The sequence below is a fragment of the Octopus bimaculoides genome, chromosome 11, assembly GCF_046866305.1.
Source record: "Octopus bimaculoides isolate indiv1 chromosome 11, ASM4686630v1, whole genome shotgun sequence".
In the NCBI taxonomy this organism is placed as follows: domain Eukaryota; kingdom Metazoa; phylum Mollusca; class Cephalopoda; order Octopoda; family Octopodidae; genus Octopus; species Octopus bimaculoides.
Window position 1 is genome coordinate 55,077,670 of NC_142938.1, and position 19,824 is coordinate 55,097,493.

The 19,824-nt window shown below is 35.3% G+C and overlaps 1 protein-coding gene across 1 annotated transcript in view; it reads left to right on the forward strand.

Moving 5' to 3' along the window:
• LOC106870604 (uncharacterized) overlaps positions 1-7,562 on the forward strand; it is a 12,459-nt gene extending 4,897 nt beyond the window's left edge. Inside the window, exon 2 of the mRNA XM_089360062.1 lies at positions 1,686-7,562. Coding sequence (XP_089216188.1) covers positions 1,861-2,796 — 936 coding nt within the window. The 5' untranslated portion in view covers positions 1,686-1,860 and the 3' untranslated portion in view covers positions 2,797-7,562. The remainder of the gene's footprint in view (positions 1-1,685) is intronic.
• The last annotated feature ends 12,262 nt before the right edge of the window (positions 7,563-19,824 follow it).

Genomic DNA, 19,824 nt, shown 5'->3' on the forward strand with positions numbered 1-19,824 from the left:
GAAACAAGTAAAAGATAGATGAAAGATGTTATTTTTTCAAAATGGCATTTGTCAGTGAACTGGACTTTTAATGAATTTTGTTAGCTTTTATTTAATATCTGATTGAGTAGATTTATGTATGAAAATCAATCTTGGCCTGACCATCCTGTTTTTATATGGATATCTAGGTGATTCCATTATTTATTATGTCCTTTTCCTTTTAAGAAGTGAGCATGTAATATGAAGGCAACATAGCCACTATTTCTAGCAGGTTCAGTCATCATATAGCAGACTCGCTTGTTGATTGTTTCTGTTTAACATACATAATTAATGATTCTTATTTGTGATAGTTTTATAAAAAGTATCATTATTTTGATACTCTGATAATTAGAAATAGCTTTAATAACATTCATTTACTATTAGACTCAAGGCAGTATGCTGGCAGAATTGTCAGTATCTTGGACAAAAACCTTAGCAGTATTTTGCCTGCCCTTATGTTCTGAGTTGAAATTCTGCTGAGGTCGACTTTGGTTTTCATCTATTCAGGATCAATAAAATAAATACCAGTTGATCACTGGGGTTGATGTAATCAACTAGTCTCCTCCCCCTAAATTTCAGGCCTTATGCCTATAGAAGAAAGGATTGTTAGACTTGAGTAGGTGACCTAGCAGAATCATTAACGTGCTAGACAAAATGCTTAGTGGCATTTCGTCTGTCTTTACATTCTGAGTTCAAATTCTACCAAGGTTGACTTTACCTTCCATCACTTTGGGGTAGATAAAATAAAGTACCAGTCAAGCTTGTCTCTTCTCAAAATTGCTGACCTTGTGCCAGAATTAGAGAGAGTTATTAAAATTTAAGAAATAGTTAGTTTTAATATGGTCCCAGGTCAGTTTGTTATTGAGCAGACCTGTGACATGCAGATATCCAGTTGAATGACCAAGAATGACCTATAAATCTGTTGTTTCTGGTATACTGTGCTTGTGTGTCGTTGAGAAGCATACTGCATGCTCTGACATCCAGTGATGCATTCTCGTGGGACTTACCTTGTCATCTTAAAAAAGGAATACAAAGAAACCAGCTGAATATTTCTGGGTGAAGTTGTTGAAGGAAAAGGTTGTGATTGTTGTTTATTTTCAGGTGAACCTTAAGCTCTTTAGCACTCAGGTTACTCTGTCAAATGTAAAGCTTATTCATTCACATCGTTTTCAAGTAGTCATGCATTATCTCATAACTATTATATTTTGATGATGTGATTGTTTATTGTTAGAATGACATTGTAGGGTAAGTGTGAGAGACTAGATCTGGTTGGTTTGAACATAAAACAGAATATCTGAGGGGCCTGATATGGTTGGTTTAAATGCTAAAGGGTTAAAGAGCTGACCTATAATTAAAGGTATTGCTGCTGTGATTATCTCATCTGCTTCTCAGATTGTGTATCTTGGACTACATCATTCAGTGTATCTTTTTCTTATTTAAGATGGTGGGGCATGTTTTCAATTGGAAATGGAGGTGAAGATTTGACTGCTATTTCTATCTGTTTAAATGACCACATAAAGCACCTTCTTTGTTCAGTTTTGTAGATTTGAGGTTCACAAACTTGTGGGTAGTTTACAGGATTTTTTTTTTTAAAGATGGTGGTGGGGTGGGAGAATATATTTTGCTGTCATTAGACTGTGTGACCATACTGGAGCACTGCCTGGTAGAATTTTTAGTTGAATGAATCGATACCAGTATTTATTTTTTTTAAAGCCTGGTACTTATTCCATTAATGTCTTTTGCTGAACTGCTGTGTTACAGGGATGTGAACCCACCAATACTGGTTTTGAGGTTTCTTGTTTTTATTAATCATAATTCTTCTTTTCCTTTTGAAGGATTGAAATGAATGGCAAAGAGGATATATTCTCTGACTTCAGTGAAAAATTACGACGCCATGTGGAACAATGTATTGAAAAGTTGCAAAACTTTCCTCCGGTTACTTACCAACACACCCTTTTGACTCTCTTCACAACATGGGATTATCATGATTCTAAGAAAGAACTCCATGAAAACACCGTCCGTAATTGGCTTGCATTAGGTCCGTCCGTCAAGGTGATTGTCTTCTCTACCAATCCTGAGACAAGAATTTTCTGTGAAAAGATTGGTTGTAATTACCAGTCTATCACTGTTCAGCGTGTAACTGGAGTGCCTTTATTGAAATCAATGTATTTAGAAGCACAGAAATCATTTGATAGCTTTTTTTATGCATTTGCCAATGCGGATATTTTATTTGAAGCAAATCTAATCAAGACATTGGAGCGTGTTTTGTATATGTTTAATAATACAGAAAAGGCAATTTTGATAATTGGACAACGGACAAATGTTATGAATGTTACCAAAGAAGAAGCTGTTCCAGTTGATTCTGTGACTAAAATTGCCCTGGACCGTGGAACTATATTCCGAACTGATGCTGAAGATTATTTCATTACATCAAGGCCATTTCCATGGAAAGCATTTCCAGATTTCATTGTTGGAAGTCCAGCATATGATAATTGGTTAGTTGCATATGCTATTCATAATAATTTCTTAACGATAGATGCCACAAATTCTATCATAGCTGTACATCAGACCACGAGGTCTGGAAACTATGATGGGCATCACAAACGCTTTACGGATTATAATCTTAAATTAATTAGAAAAATACGCTCACGGGTTAATGTCCTTGCTGGACACACAATTTGTACAAAATATTTTGCTCAAAAAGACTTTTGTGGGCTCACAGAAATTCTTCTGCGCAGAACAAATCCTTGTGCCAAGCCAAAATCCAGAAGAGGATGATGGATATATATCTATTTTTGGAAAAAATAATAAAGTTGTATAAATCACCACACACTTTTAAAAATAAAAGAACAACAAAAATCCAATAAATTTATTTTATATGTTTATTTTACAATAAAAAATTATTGAAAGTTTTGTTAGAGCACTGTGTTTTGCTTGGTCCTACCAACCAACAGCACATGTTTGGGCATCAGGTCATTGGTAATATATAATTTAAAAAAATCATAATTTTATAAAAAAATTTTGGACCAGACTGTTCAGTAGTTTCCCTTCAGAGCATTTTTGAATGATGGGCAACTCTTCAGTAAGGAAAGTATTTGTAAATAACTGAAACTGCTTAAATTATAGACTTGGTGCCTGACAATTCCTTGATTCCATGACAAATGTATTTTCCTGTTATATAACCCCTAAATGCTGTGTTTCTGCTGATGTGATGTCAGTGTTGTGTTTGAAATTGTCAACAGTTAGCAATATTTTGAGAATGGTTAATAATTTAAATTTTGGTGTTTGATTAATATATTGTCTTATTGAAACTATGATGTAAATGGTAAAGGAATGAATCTACAGGAAAGATTTCTGTGTCTGTATAAAGGTTATTCACTGAACATATGAAGTCTTCATTTATCACTTATTACCAAGTTTGAATACATTTGAAAATACATCCAAATATCTTCTATAACTGATTTCGTTAGTATCATTTTAGCCATTTCTATGGCTTTCATTTAATATCCTTGAATCCATATTTTTGTCTTCATTTTTTTGTTACATTCCTTTTTCACTATTCCAGCATGAGTATGTTTGGTGATGCTTAAATATATAATTACATACACATCATTAACAGCTCATTAACAGCTGGGGGCTTCTCCTCACAAGAATTCATGTGAAAAAAACCATGGATCTCAGTCTAATTTTTTTATGAGTCACTCTTATATTTATGAGTGATTCTGGTAGCTACAAGTGAATCTGGTACTTACAAATTACTCTAGTATTTACCAGTGACTCTGGTATTGGTATAACATTATGACTTACTGAAGGGATATCCTTCTTGAAGAGGTGTGCCAAATACCCAGTCACCTAACTCTTTTAGTATCCTCTTATATGATCTATGGTTGGCTGGCTTGGTTTCAAAGTTGACCTTGATAATTAGAAACATTTCAATGTCATCATAGAAGAGTAATTACACCAGTATTTAATTGGTAAACACTTATGTGAACTTTATATTTAGATAAGAAGTCATATTTTCTTTTGTTTCATTCCAAGTCTCTGTGTTTAAATACACTGTTTTTAGTAAAGTGGGTGCTAAACATATTTAATGCAATGAGGTAAGAAACTGTAATTAAATATAATTTCACTTATACTAAGAAGAAATAATTATCAGCTAAATGATTAATTCTGGTCAAGAAAGGCATGGGACACATTCCTGGAATTAAATTCAAATTGATAATAAAAAAAATAGAATACAGTGTTGGAGTGTTTTTAGAGAGTTACTTTACCTTTAGATCTACATTGAATTCATAGAGATTAATCTTTAGGGTTAAAACAAAGGTCTTGGACAGACTTTCCTTAGAAATAAGGTGGGATAGCCATGGTTGAAATGCCTGGTCATAGATCTCAGAGTTGACATGAGGCTAATCAGCAACAAGATGGAATGGTCCTGTTTGGAATACTTTGATCATGTCTTCCTTATCAGCGTTAAACAAAAATAAGATTGGATGGTCACAAATGGATTGCCTTAATCATGTGTCTGATCAGTCCTGTGATTTAAGTATAGAAAAATCCAAACAACATTGTCTTAATAAAAAAACAATAAAATAGAGGCAAATTAAAAAGAAATATTTTATGCTTAAATGAATAAATGCCAAGGAATTTTTTGCTTAACCTTTTGTCAGTTAATAGTCTCTTTTCTTTGTGAGAAGACGTCTTGGCTATGTAAAGAATGTTTGGTTAACATGAAAGGTTACTTGAGATTGTATATATTAACCTTTGTAAAAAATGAGAAGCTGTGTGTTGTTGCTTGAGATGGAGATCTGTTTTGGGTAAAATAAACATAGAACAATATCATCCATCATCTTCACCATCATTTAATGTTTAAGTTAGATGGTTTGATAGGTTCAAGGACTGCATCATACTCCAGTATCTGCTTTTGTATGATTTCTAGGGCTGGATATCCCTTCCTAATGCTATCCACATTACAGAGTGTATTTGTCACTGGTGCTAATGAGGTCATCATGCACTTTGCAAGACTACAAAACATGAGGGGGGGGGATGTAGGCTTTATGCTAGGAAATGAGGGTTATTTTATGAGAGAAAGGAGTGGGGCAGAGCTGGTTCTTGTTACAGTGGGGCAACATGGCTACTAACAATTAAACAGGAGTTGCTTTAGGTTTTTTCATTACTTAAGACTACAAAAACTATTCTAATTCCTAAGTAAGTCAAATTCCATCAGAATCTGGTTCTTTGTAATACCTGGTGGTTGACAGTAAAAAAATTCTAAAAGTGATTTGTCTGAAAGTGTCATATAAGACCTCTCCTAGTTTCATTGATGTCATTCTTTTTGAATAGCTTTGATCATCAATTCTTTAGTTAGACCTATGACACAGGGGTACCTCTTTAGTGCTTAGTGTCTCTCATATGCTTATTATATGATGCCTGACCTATTGACTTGAGACAAACTTCATTGTTTTAAGGCTTGAAGCTTTAAGACATGCATTCAATTTACTCTGTCAAATGTAAGACTTGTTTATCCATATTATTTTGAATTATGTATTATTACATAGCTACAAAATTTCAATGATGTGATTGTTTATTTTTAGAATGACATTGTAGGGTAGGTGTAAGAAGCTAGATCTAGCTGGTTTGAACATAAAACAGGTAGAATATCAGTACCAGATATGGCCACTTAAAATACTAAGCGGTTAAACATGTGGTCCATAATCTAAAGACTATAGGGAGAGTTTACTGCTATGATTTGCTACTGACAATGTGAAGGAAATTTCCTGTGGTCCTCAATTTCAATGCAGATCCAATATTTTCCACAATACAGTTAAATTACTTTCTACAAAAAATAAACTGGAATAGTATTACCACATCTCTAACAAATACTGTTGGGATTGTTGACTATTTTGTATTGTGGTTCAAACTTAAAACTGGGCTTCGTTCAACATTCTACTTCTTTTCATTCCATATTCATCACATACTATATTACATATTATACTAAATGCATAGACTTCCTGATAAGGATTCAGACTCTTTTTTGCTTGTGGATGTTAATTTAAGCATCATAGTGAAACTGGCAGACATTATATATTATTATATATTACAGAGTAACTGCTAAGCAGTGATGTGTATAAATACAAACTTGTTACCAGTTCAAATATGCCTCATGCATCTTTGAACTGGTAACAGTTAATATTATATTTTGTTATATATTATAAAACATAATATGTATTACTATGATAATATACCATGTCTGCTGGAATAATATATTATAATTTGTCATTTGTGTTGTTCGTTCATTACCCGTCCTGTTCTCAACAAAATATGGCATTATGTTTTTAGTTGAGTACCCCATTGTCATAAATATTCCATTGATCTACAATTTGTTTTAATCCTTTTGGTACCAATTCACCTGAAATGACTCCTGGTTCTGTGATACAAAACTGTCTATTTTAAAGTGCTCATATTTAATTTCAAAACTTCCATCATAAATGTTAGAATATTTTCCTAAGTCATCAGCTTAATAATGAAAATGTTATTTTATGAATACTTTCAAAATTTTAATTATTTTTAAAGCTAATTGAAGTGCATAAGCAGTATATTTCATTAATCCTTCAGAATTCAGATTACTCTGTTTAATGTAATGTTATTTACATTGTTTTGAATTAATCATACAATTATCTTGTAGATTTAAGATTTCAATGATGCATTTGTTTACTTTTAAAATGACATTGCAGGGTAGTTGTGAGAGGCCTGATCTGGTCAGTTTGAACACAAAACAGGTAGAATATTTGGGCTAGATATAGCTGGTTTAAATGCTGAGGGGTTAAAAGTATTGTATGAAATAGTTAAGGACAGCAGTAAGATGTATAAAATATTGTGTTTTCTTCCATTCATTTGTGAGGATTTTTCTTCAGTGGTAATTATAATGGCAATATGTTACTCTGGTACTGGTATCTTTTGTGGTTGCCTTGTCTGGATATAATAACAGCTAAACTTGTTGCTGATTATTCTGTTGTGGAGTGTGCACTTGTTGAAAAAATATTCTTCATATCTGCACTTATGTGAGTGTTGTAATGTTTCTACTTCTGGAAGTCACATGTTAGTTAAAAACTGAAAACATTTGAAGAAGTTATATCATTAAAATAATCATGAAAAGACAGACTTTACTAACTAACAATTAACCCTGTTTTTCTCACTGGGGATATTTGCAAGGTCACTTGACTGTAAATAAACTTGTTCCAATACCAACTTATTCATTATTGTTCCATAATAACACAAGTGTATTGTACCAATCATGGAACTATTGTCCAAAGTGAATTAGTTGTTTCAAGAAAAAAGTATCTTTTTACACCTTCATAAACGACATTTTATAACTAAATCCCCAAACCAAATTTTTATTCACAAATGAAAACAATCAGTTGTATATTGTATTCTTTTAATGGATTTTTACCAAGCTGATATCAAATTTCTCTTACAATATTATTGGTTTTTTACCCGCCTACTTGCATTTGGCTGATGTTTATGATACCATAAAATATCCTCAACAATTATCTGAATTTTTTTTCCTGTTTTACATTCATTTTTCTTTTTACCTTGTTGATTTTCTTTTTCATGACAGACCTAAGCAAATGTTGAATTTGTTGGCTGTCAAAATAATTGGACTTTCAAACAATATTACAACATTATTCTGTTTCTCTGTTTCTGTCTTCCTTGTTAAAAATTAACCCTACTCCATCTCGGTGAATATTAAGAAGGTAATAATAAAATAAACTTACTCCAATAATATGCAAGTACTCCAATTTGGAAAAAAACAAAACAAATTTCCTTATGCTAGTTAAAATAGATCAAACCATTATTATTATTTTAAGGCAGTGAACTGGCAGAATTGTTAGAATGCTGGACAAAATTTCTGTTAAGGTCAACTTTGCCTTTTGTCCTTTCAGGGTTGATAAAATAAGTACCCTTTGAAATGAGCAATTGATTTATCCCCTCCCCTGAAATTGCTGGCCTTGTGCCAAAAGTTGAAACCATTATTATTAAGGTGGTGAGCTGGCAGAATCGTTAGCATGCCAGGCAAAATGCTCAGTGGTATTTTGTCTGTCCTCATGTTCTGAGTTCAAATTCTACTGAGGTCGACTTTGCCTCTCATCCTTTCGAGGTCAATAGAATAAGTACCACCTCCAAAATTTCAGGATTATCATTATTATTATGGTGACAAGCTGAGAGAACTGTTAGTGCACCAGGCAAAATGCTGAGCAGTATTCTTTTTGGCCCTTTTCATTCAGAGTTCAAATTCCGCTAAGGTCGACTTTGTCTTTTATTGTTTTAGGGTTGATAAAATAAAGTACTGGGGTTGATGTAAGCGATTATCTCCCTTCCCCAAGATTTCAGACCAAAGCATTATTATTACTGTTATTATTCAGGTGGTGAGCTCGCAGACTATAACTGTATCAAGCAAAATGCTTTGCAGCATTTCTTCCATTGGCTTTTTATGTTCTAAGTTCAAATTCTGCCATGGTCAACTTTTCCTTTCATCCTTTTGTGGTCAATAGAATAGGTACTAGTTAAGTACTGGGGCCAATGTAATCAAGTAACACCCTCCTGCTAAAACTGCTGGCCTTGTACCAAAATTAGAAAGAATTATTGTTATAATTTCCATTTCACTTCTCAGAGCTGTTGATTTTACATTCTCCTGTTAATTCTGTAAGAGCAGACAGCAACCAATTGTCAATGGCCTCATAGAGTCTCTTTCCACGATACTTAACACCAATCTCAAAGTCCTCTCTGTCTCCGATAGAGCAGTTTTCTGAGCATGTTCTACCCTCATGTCTGGTCCAATTTCTCCAATATTTCTCAAACCTGGTTGTTAGTGTTCCCAGTGCCCCTACACTACTGGGATGACAGTTACTCTTCATCGTCCTACAATATTCCTACAATTTCGTCTTTTAGCAGCTTGTACTTTTCAATCTTTTTCAATTCTTTGTCACCCACTCATGCATCCCCGGGTATAGCAATATCTATGATCTTGGTTTCCTTTTTATTCAATACAACAATGTCTGGTCTCTAAGTATCAATCACTGAGTCACACTGGATTGTAAAATCCCATAAGATCTTATACTCGTTATGCTCGGTGATGCCTCCTGGTTTCTACTTGTACCATTTCTGTGTTCTTTCAAGACCGTACTTCTCACACACTCCCCAGTGAACAAACTTAGCTATGTTACCATGTTTCCTTTTGTATTCCTTTTGGGCCAGTTTGCTACACTCACTCACAATTTGTGAGATTGTTTCATTTTTTGCTGCCATACATCCTACAAAGGATCTATTTGGAACTTGGTGTAATAACTTCCCAGAGTTTGTCCCTGGACGCTGAATATCAGTGCCTTGGTACATCCTTTCAAGTATTTTTCCTTAGCCACCTTCCAGTATTGGTCTTGTTTGTAGTAGAATTGTTAGAACTTCAGTTGAAATGCCTTGCGAAATTTGTTCTGGTTATATATTTTCTGAGATCAAATCCTACTGAGGTCAATTTTACCTTTTCTCCCTCTGGGGTCGATAAAGTAAAATACCACTCTAATACTGGGTCCACTTCACTCAAAATTGCTGACTTTTTTTTTTTTTTTTTTTTTTTTTGGCGAAGAGTCGAATGCATTCGCCTCAAGACACGACTGATACTTATTTTATCAACACCAAAAGGATGAAAGGCAAAATCATCCTCGGTGGAATTTAAATCAGAATGCAAAAACAGACGAAATTCCACTAAGCATTTTGCCCAGCGTATTAATGATTCTGCCAACTCGCCCAATTTCCAGCATAGATAGAAAGCTTCAAATTTGAGGAGTGGGAATCGATTAAATTGCCTCCAGTGCATGACTGGCACTTTATTTACCATTCCCAGATGGATGAATGGCAACACTGACTTTGGTAAAATTTGAACTCAAAATATAGAGCCAGAAAAAGTACGCATTTTATCTAACATTGTAATGATTCTGCCAAATAATAGCAAGAGAAAACAAGTGTCTAAAACACAGAGAAAAGGTGCCACGCTACTGAACGACATGTCCTTCAGATCAATGCTGGGTTTCTACAAACCCGAGAAAAATATGTGATACGAGGAAGAAAATAATTTATTATAACGTCAAACAAAAACATTAAGGTACTGGAAACGCTTTAGTTTGGCCAACGAGTAAAAAATGTTCTTAAAGGCTTTTTGAGTGTAGCCAGTTTCAGTTAAACTAGTAGCAGACGAGAAGAGCCACGGGAGACACACAGTCGACCTAGGTAGTGATTCTTCATCCAGCTTCTGTTTTCCTTGTTTGAATTTTATCTTGTGTTCATTATTGTATATTTTTAAATATAATTTTATATTTATTTTGTGTTATTTAATCCTCAAAATTTTAAAATAATCATATAATATTTTCGTTTCAGTACAAGTTTGTCTTGTCCACCCTCAAGTTTTTACGTTATATTTGTATGTATATATGAGCCCTTGTGACAAATAAAGAAATTATTATTATTATTATTATTAGTGTTATTGTTATTATTATTATTATTGTTATTAGGGCGGCGAACTGGCAGAATCGTTACACGTTGGGTAATATGCTTAGCGGTATTTCGTCCATCTTTACTTTGCCTTTCATCCTTTTGGGGTCGATAAAATAGTAACAGTTGAGTACTGAGATCAATGTAATCTACTTACACAATGCCTTGAAATTACTGGCCTTGTACCAAAATTTGAAACTATTATTATTATTAATATTATTATTATTACAAGCTGGCAGAATTGTTACCGCGCCAGATAAAACGCTTAGTGACATTTCTTCTGGCTTTACGTTCTGAGTTCAAATGCCGCCGAGGTTGACTTTCTTTTTCATCCTTTCGGGATCGATAAAATAATGTATCAGCATTCGATTATCTCCTCCCGCCAAATTTCAGGCCTTGTACCTATAAAAGGATTATTATTATTAATATTATCTCGTGATGGCAGAATCGTTTGAGTGTCGGAGAAAATACTTTGTTTTCTTCTGACTCTTTACGTTTCGAGTTCAAATCATGCCAAGATTAACTTTGTTTTTCATTTTTCCGGGGTTGATAAAATAAAGTTCCAGTCAAGCGGTGAAGTTTATTTAATAGACTAAACTCTGTTCCCCAAATTCAAGGTCTTGTACCGATATGAGAAAATTATTATTTTAGTATTATTATTGTTGTTGCTATTGAATGTTGCTGTGAGCACACGTACCTTCACCCCACTCCGTAGTTTTCAATATTATTATCAAACACTATTGTTTGGTAATATTATTATCAAGGATAATATTATTATCAATATTATTATCAAGGCGGCGAGCGGGCAGAATTGTTAGCATGCTGAGCAAAATGCTTAGCGGCATTTCGTCCGTCTGCACGTTCTAAGTTCAAATTCCGCCGAGGTCGACTCTATCTTTCATCCTTTCGGTGTGGATAAAATAAGTTCTAGTTGAGCACTGGGTCAATGAAAGGTATTTATAGGAAATTTCATAAAAAATTTCCCATTTTTCTGACAGCTATGAGGAAACAAAACCGACTCATGTGAATTTTCCGAAACTCCTCACTCCACCATCGGAAAAATATTTTTGCTACATACTCCGATATAATCAGAATCTACACCATCTGAAGCGTATTTGTAGGAAATGTCATTAAAAAATATCCATTTTTCTGGAAGATATGAGGCAATAAATTTGGGCGGGGCACACATGTACAAGAATGCCCATTTTCTTATTTAAACTCATTCGTTCAGGCATGAAAACAAAATGAAGAAACCAAAAGAAGATGATAAAAAAAATCTCAACGAAAAGAGTAAATCTTGCAACAAAATTTAATCGTTGTTGCATGTTTTCAACCGTAAGAGAAAATTGAGGTTTTGTAATGGGTTAGTAAGGCATTATAATTCTTTGACCCTTTCACAGATACCTAATCAAATCTCAGAGGAACCAAAAGCAAAGAAGATCACCTAAATAATTCCACGCTCAGGAATTACAAATATCTTGAGTGAATGTAAAATGACGTTAAATTTATTAAAAGCTCTACATAATTAACGTCCTTTCTACTAGGAATGTCGGAAAACTTAAAAATCACATCAGGATGCAAAATATCTGGACTGATACACGACAGATAAACGACGAGAAAGTAAATGTATTTATTTACTAGATTCAAACTGAATTAAACGGGATTCTTTATATATATATATATATATATATATATATATATATAAATGGGAGAATTTACGAAAAAACAACAACAGACGAGGACAGGTGGTGTAAACAACAAAAGGATGTATTAGTTTAACGCTCGGGAATACAGAAAGTCTTTGACGTTTCGAGCTACGCTCTTCAACAGAAAGAATACGGAGAAAACAAAGAGAAAAACACGGAGAAAAAAAATTGAATGTTTTGGTCAGCGATCCATCATGGATATATATATATATATATATATATATATATATATATATATATATATATATATATCCATCATGGATATATATATATATATATATTAGTTGGCATTAGACAGACGAGAAAGTAGGTAGAAACAGAACAAAACGGATTTAATGAAAGACAGCCGATCAACGTAAGGGCTATAAGGAAGAGAGGTTAATTGATGAAGAACGATGTTGCTATAAATTGATATAGGGAAATATAAAATATTTATGGATAAACTCAAAGCAGGATATAATGAACAGCTTTAGGTCTGTAGCAATTACGATATGGATTGCAGGATATTATTCACTTAAAGATAAACATAAAATGTGGCTGTAAATATTTAAACATAATATTTATTGACTGACAAATAATATATGCATCTCTGATCATGAGTGTTAGTGGGGGAGCATCATAACCAAGAATTGAGAGGAATTTTTGGCGGGTTTGAATAATTAACTTCTAGAAACGTAAGTGTTTCGTTCAATCATCCTCAAACAACCCTTTTTCAGAGACCTTTGGAGAGGAGTGGGAAACTCGACCCGAAGAAATGTCTAACTGAGCTCCACCTGCAAAGTCATGTGCTGTTTATCTTGAAACGAGATCACTATGTCGAGCACATGCCAGATGTATCCTTATCAGACACGTAGTCACGATGGGCATATTGGGGTTCGTATATTTGTACCCCAGCGTCAATTTGATGGTTTGTGCTGTTCACTCACTCACTCACTACTACTACTACTACTACTACTACTACTACTACTACTGCTACTACTACTACTACTACTGATCTACTGATGATGATGATGATAATAGCTTGATATGTTTGGTATTTACGATTTTGAATGTCAAAAGACAAAATAGATAGCAAATAAGGTAATGGCTAGCATTTCTAATGTTGTAATAAACTAGGGAAATTAATTTAATTAATATTATATTCTTGAGGGGAAATATTTATTTGGTTAATTATCAGTTCCGTTCAAGAAAGAGAAGAAAATAATCCCTAAAAGTTCATTAATATAAATCCATTCTGTTTAGGAGAAATGGGTGGCATTTGTAGTAACGCCTGCGCATGCGTAGAATTAAACAAGCAAGCGTTTCCCGCTCAATTCATTCTCTTTCTCGCTGGCCAGCGATTGAGCATGGACGTGTGTTTAAAGCTGTCTCTACATCTTTCGGTCTTACGCTCGACAGCTCGTTATTCTCACCTCTAAAGATGTATAACTAAAGATATGTATGTTTTACCAAGTAAATAAATGTTGTTTAAGTTGTTTAGTCTGGAGTTCAGCGTTCCGTCTATTTCTTTAATTTTTTAGTAGAAAGTCAGGTATACAATCTAAAGATGTATAACCCACTTTCTACTAAACATTCTTTTAACAAGCCAGCAGTGCGAAGACTTCTAATCATTTCCCTGAATCTAGACTTAACCAACATTGCCATACGTCCGTATTTCCAGAACGTGTTCTGTATTCGGGCGTCAAAGTTTGCGTCTGGAAGGAATTTCAAGAGGTTTTCAAAAGTATGGAATTTCAGCTTCCACCTCTTAAAAAATTACACACACACACACGCACACACATATATTTGCCAGATCCTCAAAGAAGTCTGTAGTGTGTAATGAGAGAGACCTATATATATATATATATATATATATATATATATACGCACACACACACACATACACACACACACACACACACACACACACACACACACACACACACACACACACACACACACACACACACACACACACGAAAGTAAGTTAAAAATTAAATGCACTTTTGTTTCCGTAATTTATTTTTAAAAAGCAGGATATGAACAATTATATTATTTTTCGACATAGTCTTCTTGCTTTTCGATGCACGTCTTCCAGTGGTCCACTAGCTTGCTTATTCCATCGGAAAAGATTTTCGGCTGGTCGCGCTGGATGTTTGAGCGGTCCAGAGAGGTAATAGCAGAAAGGGGTGAGATCTGAGCTATACGCAGGTTGCTCTAGCAACTCGATTTTTGTTATCGAAACTCAATTTTTCAATGTTTCAACGGTGTGGGCGGCCGTATGAGGGCTTGCATTGTTATGCAACAATAACACTCGCTTTGACATTAGACCTCGGCTTTTGGTGCGAATTTTCTGGTGTTACTTTGTCCTCAGTATTTCACTGTAGCCTGCACTAGTAACTGTAGACCGCTTTGCTAGGTAATGTTCCAGTATAGGCATTTTTGCGACCCCAAAATGGTTAGCATCACCTTTTCCAATGGAAGGTTGAGTCTTGAATTTCTTTTTTGCTGGCGATTCCGGCTGTTTCCATTCCATAATATGCCTTTTGGATCCTGGCTCAAAGTAATGGACCCAGGTCTCATCCCTTGGGACTATTCTCTCCAAAAATAACCTCGCCTTCATCGTTGTAGCGGTCGAATAAACGTTGACAGATCTCCACATAATTGCGCATATGCGCTTCGATAAACTCTCTTGGTACCCCTCTCGCACAAACTTTACAAGGCAAAACTTGGCGTGGATTATTTCATAAGCAGAATCATGACTAATCTGCAGAGAACATGTCACCTCATTGGTGGCCATTCATCGGTTCGCCAGAACCATCTCTCGAACTTGTTGAATCTTCATGTCAGTGGTGGAGGCTATTGGGCGCCCTGCTTCCTCTTCGTGCTTCACGCTTGTCCGGCCATTTTTATATTTCACAATTCACTCACACACACTCCTATGCAGCAGAGCGATGTTCCTGTATGTAATGAAAGCCTGTGATAAATTTCAGCCCTTGACACATCTTCAGACCCCCCAAAAAATCGTACTAGTGATCTCTGTGCTTTCTTGGTGCTCATTGCCAGTGCAGCGGTCACGTTTTCTCTGTAACACAAGAAAGAAAACTTGAGCAATCAAAATCCATCTTCGGTTACGTAACAACAAGAATCCCACTTTTTAGTACGTACTAAGATTGCACTAAGGCATTAGACGTGTTAAAAATGCTGTGTCATTAGCTTCATCGCATGAAACTAATAGTATCACATAAAAACATATATTGTGTTTATTATGACCGCAGTTTTAAAGCTGAAACAGGTTAAAGAGTTTCCTGAGCGTCCAATAATACTATCCATATCACGTCCTCACTTTGTTGTTTTTTTTTGTTTTTTTGTTATTGTTTTTTTGAACTATATATATATATATATATATATATATATATATATATATATATATATATATATATATATATATATAAACTGTGCCGTTAAAAATGACGGCTAATTGTAGTATTTTATATATAAAAAGGGTATAAAATAAGGGTACATAATAATCACAGATACAAACATTTACATACTTCTCTTCTACATTCATACACATACACATATATACTCACACAGAGTTGAAATGCTGTTTGATTTTCCTTTTGAGCGTTGAACGTTCACCATCCAATTTCCATTACACACACATTCACACACACACACACACACATTCACATACCTCCCTTTTACATACACACATATACTCACACGGAGTTGAAACGTTGATTTTTTTCACACCTTTCGATATTCATCTATCACCCCTTCCTTTCTCATTCATATATTGTGACGGAGAAAAGTAGAAGATACACGACGCTCTCTTTGCCAATTCCTTTTTCTCATTGCTATTACTTTCTCTCACTCTCTCTCAGTCAGGGCTATTACTCTCACAACTCCTCCTTCACTGAATTACTATTTTCTCTCCTCTCCCTTCACTTATACTACTCTTTCTCCTACGTCCTAGTCCTACTCTGTGATTTTGGACAAATATATGTATGTATGTATGTATGTATATATATACTTACTTGGAAATGGATGCGCCGCGTTCAATTAAATAATAAATAATATATATATATATATGTATACATACATGCATATATGGGTACAGGACGTCACCAACGGTGCAAACAACATGATATACGTTAACAAACGTGTCAAATACGCAAACAACGAGAAAAATAGCAAACAGGACAAGTAAACACAGAGAAAGGACCCTTCATCAGTTGTCAGCTGTCTGTCTACTCCTCATTTCGAGCATTCAACAATAATATGAGCCTTCAAAGACAGTTGCTCCCATAAATTCTAAAATAAAATTTAGGATTTATGGAGGATCAAAGTTGGGAACAAAAACATGACAGTGGAGACATATAAGGAAACTGAACGAAAACAAATATATAAAAACACTACGCTCATTATTCTATTAGGAGATTAGATGTCAGAGGCCCAAATTGTGTGTTGGCTGGGGCCATGGGAGGGTCGTGGTGACTGTCAGATATGCCCATTCAAAAAATTTAATACAAGAAATACTAAGAAATACTATGGAATTACCAAGTGCTGTATTGTGTTGTGGCTATTTATAATGGTCAGTTGTGTTTATGCAAACAATCTGGCATGTAGTCTGACTATGACGTAATTTGGCGCCTTGTAACGGAACTGCTATAAACATTGATAAAAAGGAGTGCAGAAAGTAGGCCATATAAATTTAAAAGAACAAGGAAAACGATTTATGTGAAGAAACAATTTCCGTCAAATCAACTCGATGGATTGTATTCAATGGAGATAACCGAATCTTTAAACGTCTATTTCTAGTAATCAATAATTGTATCTCCCCATCAAAACGTTAATAAAGTCTATACTGTCGGCTGTAATGCTTTGTATTCGAGGTCAGAACTTCCAAATTACCCAATCGACCAAGATGTAAACAGGATGGAAGAGGAAAAAAAAATTATGCCTGTCCGAAGGAGTGGGGAAAGACATTGGTTTATTGACAAATGTCTTCTGCTGCAGATGCCTATCGACCACATTTCTCTTTGAGAAACGTCTTCCCAAATAGAAGCTGCGCGGCAGCGAATTACAGTTTATTATAGGCCATTTGTGTTTTATACTTAACGCAAATACATCGCAAAAAGCAAATTTACTACGGTATTCGTCCGAAGATAAATCTTTTATGGACGTGCTGCGTTTAAAAACATAAATACATCAGTAGCAGACGAAGACTGTTCATCAGCAGTGGCGAGAATGCTGCATGCGCATCTCTGTCCCTTTGAGCTTTATCCGTAGCATGTTCACTCTATCATATAACGAAATCCGTCGCTACTGATATAGGAAAACAGTGATTAAATAATCACTGGCGCTGCAATTAGATTCAGACTGAATAAAAATCTGTTACATGCAACAGAAAAAGTATAGAATTAAAATAGACAGCTGTGTATCATATTCAATGTAAATACAGCAAGAAAGAGTTGAATTTACTGCAGTATTCGTCATCTTTGCTTGTGCACAATATGTATGTGATGACAAAGAGAAATTAAACTGTGCATGAATATATACGAGTCGACAACTTGGGCAAGTGTCTTCTACTATAGTCTCGGAGCAAACAAAGCCTTGTGAGTGGATTTAGTAGACGGACACTGGAAGAAACCCCGTCGTATATATATCGACCTCACTACTTGGATTTTCAAGGCGGTGCCCCAGCATGGTCGCAGTCTAATGACTGAAACAAATAAAAGATAAAAGATACAAGATGAATATACGGCCAACTTAATCGTTAGAAACTGAAGGTGTTCGTCATTTGCAGTTTACAACCTGCCTTGGGTAATGCTCTGTTATCCCCAAGTACCTCGTTCAACTAAATCACTGTCTTCTTCTTCTTCTTCTTCTTCTTCTTCTTCTTCTTCTTCTTCTTCTTCTTCTTCTTCTTCTTTTTCTTCTTCTTCTTCTTCTTCTTCTTCTTCTTCTTCTTCTTCTTCTTCTTCTTCTTCTTCTTCTTCTTCTTCTTCTTCTTCTTTAATAAACCGGTTGATCTCTTGAGAGTTAAGTGTTATGGCATCTACTCAGAGTGAAATACTTCTCAATTGTTATTTTAAGGAGAGAATATATTTTATGTCCCAGTAATCTGTTGTCAGGTCAACAACTTCAACAGTTAAAATATTTTATAGGCTTCTAGTCACTTACTTTTGATGCGATGATTTTTTTTTACGTCTTTGACACTTAGAAATTGGTTAAGGATGGGGTTATGGCCCATTCAATCGATATCAGTAAATGGTGCAGGTGTGGCTGTGTGGAAAGAAGTCTGCTTGCTAAACACGTGGTTCTGAGTTCAGTTCCACTGCGTGACACTTTGGGTAAGTGTCTTCTACTGTACCTTCCTCGGGCCGACCAAAGCCTTGTGAGTCAAGGATTTGGTAAACAGAAAAGCCCATCGTATATGTGGGTGTGTTGTAAGAAGCTTGTTTCTCAACCACATGGTTTCAGGTTCAGTCCTACTGCGTGGCACCTTGGGCAAGTGTCTTCTACTATAGCCTCGGGCCGACCAAAGCTTTGTGAGTGGATTTGGTAGACGGAAACTGAAATAACGTTGAATGAAATACGAAGCAATTACGCAGTTGTGAAATGCAATTCACAGCCTTTGTTTGGAAATATTGGTTTCAAATTTTGGCACCAGGCCACCAATTTCGGGGTTGGGGGAAAACGATTATATTGACCCTAGTACTCAACTGGTACTTATTTTGTCGACCCCGAAAGGAAGAAAGGCAAAGTTAGCCTCGGATGAATTTGAATTCAGAAACATAAAGACAGACGAAATGTCGTGAAGCATTTTACCCGGCGTGCTTACGATTATGCCAGCTCACCACCATTCTTTGGGGAATATTCTTTTCTAGTCTCAGCACAAGGCCCAAAATTTTGGGGAAGGGGGTCAGTCAATTAGATCGACCCCAGTACGCAACTGGTACTTAATTTATGGACCCCGAAAGGATGAAAGTCAAAGTCAACCTCGGCGGAATTTGAACTCAGAACATGAAGACGGACGAAATGTCGCGAAGCATTTTGCCCTGCGTGCTTACAATTCTGCCAGCTCACCGCCACTTGTTTGAAATATTGACATTTCTGTAGAACAGTAGTTTCCAGTTGGGGTTCATATGGCACTTGAGGGTCAATGTAAGATTCTGCTGTTAAAATTTATGTGCAATAAATTGGTCATATAATTACAATACACGAAATATCTGAACAATTTTTTTTTGTACAATTTCATATAATATTTAATTATGAAAATATAATAGGCGCAGGTGTGGCTGTATGGTAAGAAGCTGTGTTCCCAATCAATGGTTCAGGGTTCAATCCCATTTTGTAGCACCTTGGGCAAGTGTTTTCTACAATAGCCTCGGGCTGACCAAAGCCTAGTGAGCGGATTTGGTAGACGGAAACTGAAAGAAGCCCGTCGTGTATATATATATATATATATATATATAAGTGTGTGTGTGTGTTTGTCCCCGACCGCTGTTTGACAACCGGTGCTGGTGGGCTTAGGTCCCTGTAAGTTAGCGGTTCGGCAAAAGAGACCGATAGA